General features: G+C 33.8%; 1 protein-coding gene across 1 annotated transcript; it reads right to left on the reverse strand.

The window, feature by feature from the left end:
- Nucleotides 1–880: 880 nt before the first annotated feature.
- Nucleotides 881–9,141, reverse strand: tmigd1 (transmembrane and immunoglobulin domain containing 1). The gene is made up of 6 exons (XM_056446369.1): nucleotides 8,980–9,141; nucleotides 8,546–8,626; nucleotides 7,134–7,418; nucleotides 3,002–3,286; nucleotides 2,813–2,916; nucleotides 881–1,344 (listed from the first exon to the last, which is right to left on the reverse strand). Exons 2-6 carry the CDS (start codon nucleotides 8,607–8,609, stop codon nucleotides 1,327–1,329), a joined length of 756 nt encoding a protein of 251 aa, XP_056302344.1. The 5' UTR covers nucleotides 8,610–8,626; nucleotides 8,980–9,141; the 3' UTR covers nucleotides 881–1,326.
- Between the last annotated feature and the right edge of the window lie 1,145 nt (nucleotides 9,142–10,286).

Raw genomic sequence — 10,286 nt, forward strand, 5'->3', positions numbered from 1 at the left:
TATATATATATATATAAGATATATATATATATATATATATATATATATATATATATATATATATATATATATATATATATATATATATATATATATATATATATATATATATATATATTGTTTATCTTATTGTATTTCATTATAATTTTTTATTGTGCCTTTTATTTATTTATTTTCTATCTTTACTGCTTTATCCCCCTGGCCTCCACTATGTTCCTTCTACATTTAATTATTTTTCACTATACTGTAGTTATTACTGTCTATATACTGTTCAACAAAAAAAAGCTTGCATTGTTATGGTATACTGCCTCATAGACTGTAAAATATCCACAAAGCTGACATTTAAACACTGAAATCCAGAAGTAGCAAACCTCACTTTGAACAAACATCAAATAAAAATAAAACATTGTGTGGTTTTGAAATGCATAGATGTCATAAAATATTTATACTGTAATAACTGCGGGCAGCATGGTGGTGCAGTGGGTAGCACAATCGCCTCACAGCAAGAAGGTTGCTGGTTTGAGCCCCGGCTGGGTCAGTTGGCAGTTCTGTGTGGAGTTTGCATGTTCTCCTCGTGTTCGTGTGGGTTTCCTCGTGGTGCTCCGGTTTCCCCCACAAGTCCAAAAACATGCAGTATAGGTCAATTGGGTAAGCTAAAATGTCCGTAGAGTATACACATACTCTACGGTATCCAGAAAAACATATGCTGGATAAGTTGGTGGTTCATTCCGCTGTGGTGACCCCAGATTAATTCTTCTCCAAAGTTAATATGACAATGTACAAGTAAACTGATGAAATGGAATATTGCTTTATGATTATAAGTATAACCACATTGCATTTAGGCTATTTATCTGATGGTCAAAGGTCAATGACTCATGGGAACATTGAACATGGTCAGTTTATTGAAGAAAAGTCTCATCCTTGAAAGTATAATAAATCTTGCCATTCACTTTAACAAGTTTATTTTACTGTATCCAAAACACGTGCATTATGGGAGTGGCTCAGAAACACACACACATACATACACATGCAAACATGCACACACATATATATTAGGACAAAAGCAATAATATTACAATCGAAAGAGACACACAATCATCTAAAAATTATGTTAAGAGTTACTTGACAGTCACTTCATAATTTAACAATAACAAAATGAAGAGGAGGCTTGTTTTTGAATTAGCAATTCATATTTAAGAGGGATTTCATCCTGGTTTCCCATTTTTCACAGTAACGGCTACTTGCATTCCAGTCTGATCTCCTCAGTGCTCAATGCTTTAGATAACTGTGGTTTGAATTCCAGAGATGCTTTTCCACAATTTACGTTCAATTTCGTTTTAAGCACTACAAGACAACAAAAACACAAATCATTTTTAATTATATTTCCAGAATTTATATACTAGAAAGTATGTTATACTGTATAAACATGTTTTTAAACAGTTTTAAACAATTTTATCCAGAGAGGTATTTCAAAAAGCATCTGACATACCTGCATAAGTTTAAAGATATATAAGCATAAAACGCACTGAACATAACCTGCCCTTGAGCAGGTTATGTTTCAGGGTTAGTTCACCTCTGAAATGTGTTTCTGACAATATTTCTTAATATATTTTGGAAGTTCTCAATAAAACAATTATACAGCAATTTTATTGAAAAATAATGTCTGTTTGGACTGTTATTTATCTAATTTATTCTTATTTTTTATATTATTTATTAATATTAATATTGTATTTTTTGTAACAGGACACTTTCAATAAGTATTGTTTATATAATATTGGTGACGCGGTGGCGTTGTACGTTTGCTTCACAGCAAGAAGGTCGCTAATTCTAGCCTTAGCTGGGTCAGTTGCTATTTCTGTGTGGAGTTTGCATGTTCTCCCCGTGTTTGCGTGGGTTTCCTCCTGGTGCTCCAGTTTCCCCCACCGTCCAAAGACATGTGGTACAGGTGAATTGGGTATGCTAAAATTGACTGTAGTAAATAAGTGTGTATGGATGTTTCCCAGTAATGGGTTGCAGCTGGAAGGACATCAGCGGCGTAAAACATAATAATATTATTATAGAAATATATTTCACCTATGCAATCTCTCTGTGTTCGCATGGATTACGCTGTGGCGACCCCAGATTAATAAAGGTACTAAGCCTAATGAATGAATGAATGGATTCGAAAAGCCATGCCAATAAAGGATTTTTTATATTTTTTCCATGTATTTCGAGTTCCATGGACAGATTTTTGCTGTTTATTCTGATAAATCCCCTACCCCAAAAGCACTGACACATTATTTAGGCTACCCCTGAGCACTTTTTGTTTGATTTTATATTTCACCTATATTTCATAATAAATGTGAAAGCAAAAGCAACCAATCATTAAATATGTACAAATTTAAATTAATGGTTCATTTAATGTATAATTAACAATTCTTGTTCTCAATCTAGGGTTTAATATCAATATTAAAAAATATTTAAAAAATAACAACCAAAAAAGGGCCAATATGCTATAAGAATGTAACTCAACATTAAAAAGGCGATGAAAGAAGATGCGTGACATGCAGCTTTTTGCTGTACATTTCCATTGTTACCCATGGTATTGTTCTTCTGAGAATATCTTTTTTTGTTCAGAATTAACATACTCTGCCTTAACTGAACTCAGGAGCAGTTTTGAAAGATACATAATTTGAGAAAGTAGATATAGGGTTAATCAACACAGTTCAGGGTTTAGCAGTTGGTAAGTTAACCTTGTTTTCTGGAAAACACAGTATTATTGTTTTTGAAAATTCATTAGTAATGATGATTATCCAGAATGAAATTGGCTTACCTTTATAATTTTATTTCTTCTAGAGATGAGCGCTAATACAATTGTGCATGCAACCACCACTATTCCAGCAATCGTGGGTCCCAAAGGGAACCCAATCACTCTATCTAAAGGAGGGAAAAAATGAACAGAACTCTTAAAATTTAGCATACAAGAAAATACACAAAATGAGGATAAAACCAGATCACAAACCTTCGACCGTAACTTGAAAGGTTCTGCCAGTAACTCCATACACAGCTGATTTTGTCTCACAGACGTACAACCCCTGATGTACATCACGCTTAAGTTTTGGGATTGACAACTGAGCGGTGATGCCATTATTGGTTGATTTGTAACTTCCGGTGGTCAGATCTAGAACCTCGCCATCCTTTTTCCAAACCACAGTTACAGGAGGGTTGGCACGTACTTCACAGGACAGAACAGCTTCATTTGTTTCCTGAACAAACACTTCTATAGTGTCATTAAGGTCTGGTGGATCTGTAAAATAATGATATTTAAACCTATAGTTAAAACAATAACTCACAATCTGCTGAACTGTTGCTGTACTATCATGATATTTACAGTTGAAGAGAGGTGAAGAGTTCAGATGCAAAACCCTCTAAATCCATCAGACCTCTTTTCTTGTAAATGAGCATTTTCTATCAGGCTCCTCTGATTAGGTTCAGAAGTTTCATTTTATATGTAATGAAAAGGTTATTAGCTAGTAAATAAAATAACTTTTTTCAAAAATGTCACTTTAGACAATTCTTTGGTTTTTAACCAAGTAAATTTTCTTTTGCATTAAAATCAGCTAAATCCATGTCTGCTTTTTTTTTTGCAAAAACCTCTAAATTCAATGTCATATATGGGCCATTTAAGGCAAAGATTTGCCACTTATGGCAAAATAAAATCTAAATTTGAGCCTAATGTGGCCCAGGTGGAAAATAATAAATTTGGCCCAAATGATGGAGAACAAATGTGGGCCACAGTTGGCAAAAATGTGGCACAGTCATTTAAGGGTAATCTGGGTCTAAACCTAAAGTGGCTCACACGTGTATGTGCAAATGTGGCCCAATTATCTTAAGACATATGTGGCAAATATTTGGCACAGTAAGCTCTGGCTATTGTGACTGTGATCCTAATGTGGCCCAGAGAAAATATGGCAAATGTGGCCCAGTTATCTTAAAACATATGAGGGCCACTTTTGGCAAATATTGGGCACAGTAAACTCTGGCTAATGCAGCCGTTAGCCTATCATGGCCCAGAGAAGATATGGAAAATGTGGCCCAGTTATCTTAAAACATATGTGGGCCACTTTTGGCGAATATTCTGTACAGTTAGCTCTGGCTAATGTGGCTGTGAGCCTAAAGCGGCCCAGAGAAGATATGGCAAATGTGGCCCAGTTATCTTAAAACACATGTGGACCACATAGACTAAAGTCACCATCATGGAGAAAAGTGTTTGCTTTAGTTGGGCTCATAGCCCTGAACCTTTTAATATAAATTTTCTTTTGGGCTGCTGTAATTTTTGAGAACTTTGCTTAAAAAGTTTATTCATTACAGCAAACAAGCCAAGTAAAAACAAACAAACAATAAAATTAAGCGAGGCACAACCTGTGATGAAATCATATAATTCACTGATGTTAACCACTGTTTAATCTATTATTAGAAGTAACATAACAACATGCTTGCACATGCCACAGAATTATGAAGGTTTATAAGCTAAAAAAAGTCTATGGTTCAACTTCTGCTCACAGAGACATCAATAATCAGCGTATGAACCTGAGACAATTAACAAAATGAACAAAATGAACAAAACTCACAACCATCACAAACAGGATACTAAAAGTGACAAAATCAACAACGTCAACATAAACAGCAGAATTAAAAGCAAATAACGAAAACTGTAGCATCAATAAGCTATAGAATGTGTTCATACTGCAATTCATGCTGGGAGTTTGTATTTTGCCACACCCAGCAAGTGTAAGGTGTAGGCTAGATCTGAGACAGAATAAAAGCAAATTGTGGCCCAAAATAGGGTCAGTTCTGGTTCATTAGTTTGAATTCTGGCTAATATGTGGTATTGCTTTGGCTTATTTGTGGCCCCTGATCTGACAAACAGTAGCGGACCGCCCTAGAGCCATCATTCCATTCAGTATGTGGTCCAGATGTAAGTGTCTTGTGTGGGCCGGATCTAGGCCAGAATAAAAGAAAACTTTGGTTTATTTGGTTGAATTCTGGCTGATATGTGATATTGCTATGACCTAACTATGGCCCAGATCTGGCTAACAGGAGCGGACCGTCCAAGTGCCATCATTTCATGCGGTATGTAGGCCGGATATAAGTGTCTGGTGTGGGCCGGATTTGAGCCACATGAACTTTGCTAGCTGAGAATAATTGAAAAATCACTGAAGATGCAATTAGAAGTTATTTTACCAAACATAAAATACATTACACAAACCACCTAAAATACATAAATCTGTCAAGTAAGTGGCAGTTCATTCCACTGTGATAAACCAGGGTAAAAGCAGAAGGAAAATGAAATGAAATGAATGAAATCTGTCAAGTAAATGCATTAATCAATAACCTTAAAACTGACATTACTTAAATCTTAACAATCTGTTGTCATTTCTGACATTTGGGATTTAGATTTAATGTAAGAAGAACAATGTAAACATTGTAAACTAAGTAGATTTGGTAGATTGGTAGATTCAAATAATGTAGTGTAAAACATCATGAAACATCAATATCTGTGCATTGTCCATTAATATAAAAAGCTTATCAGGCGTATAATTATAATGAAGTAATACAAATAATGTATAGTTTTATATATTATATTTATCTTTTAAAAAATAGCTTACATTAGCAAATAAAACACAATGTAGGCCTACTGGGCAAAAAGGGGATGTCTTTAAGACACTTTTAGAAGCTGTCATTTATTTTTTCTCACCATACTCACAGTCTTAGTCTCTTTTTCGTCTCTTGTTTATCCGGGATAAAAGAACAGCATCTTAACTCCGTCTTTCGTGAAACGCAGTTGCCGTTTAACATTTAGTAAATCAGACTCATTCAAAGTAGAGTCGCTGCGCAAAAACACAGTATGAATGCATGTTACACTTCCGACTGTACAGTGTGTTTTCTTTTCCTTATAATGAGTTTTGAGGTAAGGGACGTTTTCATTTGCCATTCACTGACAGTTGGACAGGCTCATCCAGTTCATCAAACTCTGTCTCTATTAAAATTTTAAACGAAGGCGGAATAAAACAGTCTCTCCTCACAAAAGCCGGAGTACCAGCACGCTGCTACATTGAAAACATAGCGTGATTCGATTTGCACCTTCTGATTGGTTCTCGGGATATAGTGGCTTTTGCTGTCAAACTGTTACTTCTGAATGAGCTGACGCTGCGATTTTAATGATTTTAAGCAAATCTATTTGTTGATGGTGTACTACGTGCCTAAAGCGTTTACTCAAAGTCATTATCTCATTTTTGCCGGAAGTGGCATTTAGCGGCTTTTGCATCTGAACTCTTCAAGTCTAAAGACACATTATCATGACAATGAAGATACAGCATTGAATAGAAATATAGACGGGAAATGTTAATAACTTTCTTCACAATAAAATGATGCTGTATTATGTAGTAGATTTTGGCTATACTGTTGAAACTGTCTGCATTAAATGAACGCTCCACTTTTGTTTTTTAAACAGTTAAAGCTTTACAATTTTTGTATCCAATTAGCTGATCTCCGGATCTGGTGGAACTATTTTTAGCTTAGCTTAGCATAACTCATTGAACTGGATTAGACCATTAGCATCTTGCTTAAAAAAAGAGTTTTGATAAATTTCCTAATTCAAGCTTGACTCTTCTGTCGTTGCATCGTGTACAGAAAATGAGAAGTTGATATTCTGACAGTTGATATGGCAAGGAACTATATTTTCATTCTGGCATAATAATCAAGGCACTTTGCTTTGCTCCCCTACCTTACTACTTAATATTACTTAATACATACTGTAGGTTTGCAGGATAACTTAACTATGTAGGCTACTGCTCAATACAATGCACTGAGTAAAAAAAAATACAATGCACTCTCAGTTCTTACATACTGTAAGTATCAAAATAATATTTACAATGTAGCTGTCTCATCATCACCCTCTTGAATAAACAATGTATTTGGTAGCCTTAAGCTATGCCTGATAAAGGTCATGGCTCCAAAACTTTTGTATTGCTGATGCTTTGACAGAGTATGTCTGAACTGAATACTGGAATAAAAAACGCACTCCATGCTTGCCAGTTCACCCTTCAAAATATTCCTCATGTTCACTCAAGTACTCTGAACATTAAACTTACAATGGACGTCAAACTCGACTGTGCTGTTGACGCTGGCATCGCCCTTCAGCTGACAGGTAAAGACGGCTCCGTCGTCTTCTTTAGTGACAGGCTGGACACAAAGACTGCTCCGGGACATCATGTTTTCTTCTGGCAGTTTCACACGGGCACCGTTGCGGAACCACTGCAGCTCTTGTTGGCTGGACGGGTCAGTATTATCAGTCATACAAGTGAGAGTGACGGTTTTCTCAACCGCTGTCTGGAGCAGACCCCCAGCAGCCAGCGGACAGGACTCCACGGTGACCGCTATAGTCAGAGTGTAAGTCGAGAGAAATATGTAGTTAGAAGAGTTAATTCAGGCAGAACGCATAGTATTAACATACTGTAAAGCCTGACAGGTAATAAAACACTCTTTCCACATTGGTTTAAAATGCAGAACCATTAAAAAATGTGAAAATATGAAGTTGTAGGTCTATTTAATATTAGTTAATATTTTCTAACATGAACTAAGAATACCTGCACAACTTTTATTAGCCTAAATAATAGTTATGTTATGTTTACCAGAGTAAAATGGTAATATTTAATAATAATAATAATAATAATAATAATAATAATAATAATAATAATAAGTAATATTAAAATGCAAAGTTATACTTATTAACATTTAATGCACTAAAAATAAATAAGGTAACAAAGATGAAAAAAAATATTGTAATCAATATTTTTTATTGTTCATGTTAGTAAATTAACTAAAGGAGCCTTATTCTATTTACGGTTTTAATTTGATCTTTCCTGTTATTCAAAGTAGATTTTTCAGCAACAGTCACTTCTCATTCTGAGAAATCATTCTGAGATTGTGCTTATTGTTAAAAGACATATTAAATTAATCAAAAGCAGTGGTAAAGATAATGCTACAAAACACTTTACTTCAAATATATGCCCATTTTTGACTTTCTATTTATCAATTAGCCTGATAAGTAAAATGCATTAAGTTATCAAAAATACAAAGCAGAAAAACAATATTTTCACAAAAATGTATTAATGACTGAGCACAGATATTTATTAATGATAACAGACCATCAGTCATCATATTACCATGATTTCTAGAGAATCATGTGGCAGTGAAAACTGAAAACCTGCAAAACCTGAAAAAAAGTAATCCTGAAAAATCAGCTTTGCCGTCACAGGAATAACGTTTAAATTATATTTAGAGTAGAAAACCATGCTTTTGAATTAAAATAACATTTCAGATTATTATTATTATTATTATTATTAATAATAAATCAAATAAATAAAGCATTGGTGAGCAGAAGAGGCTTTAACTATTCTTAATGATTCCAAGTCTATTGAATGATACTGCGCTCAACAAAATTGAGTTAAAATGTTACCATTTGAATGGATCAGATATTAAAAATCTGAAAGTTATAGATTACCTTTTACATAACTGACACAGCACAGCAGGAGAAGAGCGACTCTAACTAGTACCTTCATCTTCATATGTCTGCCAGCTGTCGCTATTGAAAATGAAAGAAATGAAGAGACACGAACAGTTTGATCTGTGAAGTGTTTTGAATCTGTCTTTAAATCAACAAATTTTCTTTGACAGAAATGTGAAAACCAAAAATGAGCTTCTCAAAATCAATGGCGTCCAAAACAATTGACTTTCACTGTATGAACAAAAACAAAAGGTATGGTTCACCAAAGGTCTGTCATAAAGTTTGGAACTTTATGAGGTTAAATAAATGATAACTGTTTATTTTTGCTAACAAGTTGCAGCAGTTGCAAAGTCCTAGAATCACAGTGAATTTGTCAACAGAATGTATGGAATCTTAGCCATTTTCTAAAAAACTCAAGACGTTTTACTCACCAGAGGCTTGTGTGATGGTTCTCTGAAAAAGCCAAATCTAAAGGTTGCGTTAGGTCTGGAGAGGCCTGTGTCTTCACACCAAAGGTTTATATTCTGTCGCTTTACTGCACTTAACAGGAATTGAAATCACCTCCCCTCTCGGTCACAGACCTTTTAGTGTTGTTCAGAAATAGGCTGGATGGCTTTAAAGTGTCATCTTAGTCTCTGCAGGTGGAAAGGCAACTATTAAAAAAGAGAAATCTCATAAAGATATAGTCCCGCAGTCATAAAACCTTTGCGATAAGAGAAATGTGAATTGTTCTAAAACATCTGTCAATGCCAAAAGCATTAAATATGAATATTCATGTCCCAACTCCAAATGAATCATGCATTCCTTCAGTGTTTATAAGTGATCTCTGAGTTTAGTGACACGGGGAAATGACATTAGCACGTGTACTACAGGAAATTACTGATACAGATTTGATTTAAAGATAGTTATGTGTTACATCCATGATATCACATTGAGGGCTTTGTTTATAAGGAAAGCCTTGTGATCTTATGCATATTATTTTGTTATGCATTATAGCCATTATTTGACAAAACTTAAATTAAAAATTAAAACATATTAGGAAATTATGTAATAGTTCTGTTTTCTGGTACACATTGTAAGCATGACTTTAGCTTTGTTTTAGTGCATTCCACTCTAGTTTTAAAACAAAAGGTGTATTGAGTGGTTTACATAATACATGTGGTTTAGGGGTCTTAATGATTATCCACCAGGGGGCTCAGTTTGACCACTGTGAGCTAAAGCTGTTAATGATCAGTCAACCGAAAATAACAGACATCACAACTTTTGGTGTGAATTTTAAACACTGAAAGGAAAGTTTTTAATTATTTTTGGCCTACAGGTAACCAAATATTTTGCAAAAAATAAAAAAAATAAAAATAAAAATAATAATAATAATAATTATATATATACATATTACATACATATGTTTTTAAAACTTAGCTTTAGCAAAGATACTTAACAATAAATTGATGCATGAGATATGTAATATATAATATATACACTCCCAGTCAAAAGTTTGGGGCCAGTTTTTTTTGTTTATGTTTTTTTTTTTAAGAAAATTATTCTGTTCATCAAAGCAACATTTATTAAATGTAAATAAATTGTTAAATATTTTTTAAAATTTTGAATAAATGCTTTCATATTGTATGTGGTTTTAAATGAAGTTTCTACTCTAGAAACTATTGCTTTTGATACGATTGCCATTAATAATAATAATAATAATAATAATAATAATAATAATAATAATAATAATAATAAT

This window comes from Danio aesculapii, chromosome 21, assembly GCF_903798145.1.
Source record: "Danio aesculapii chromosome 21, fDanAes4.1, whole genome shotgun sequence".
Classification (NCBI taxonomy): Eukaryota; Metazoa; Chordata; class Actinopteri; order Cypriniformes; family Danionidae; genus Danio; species Danio aesculapii.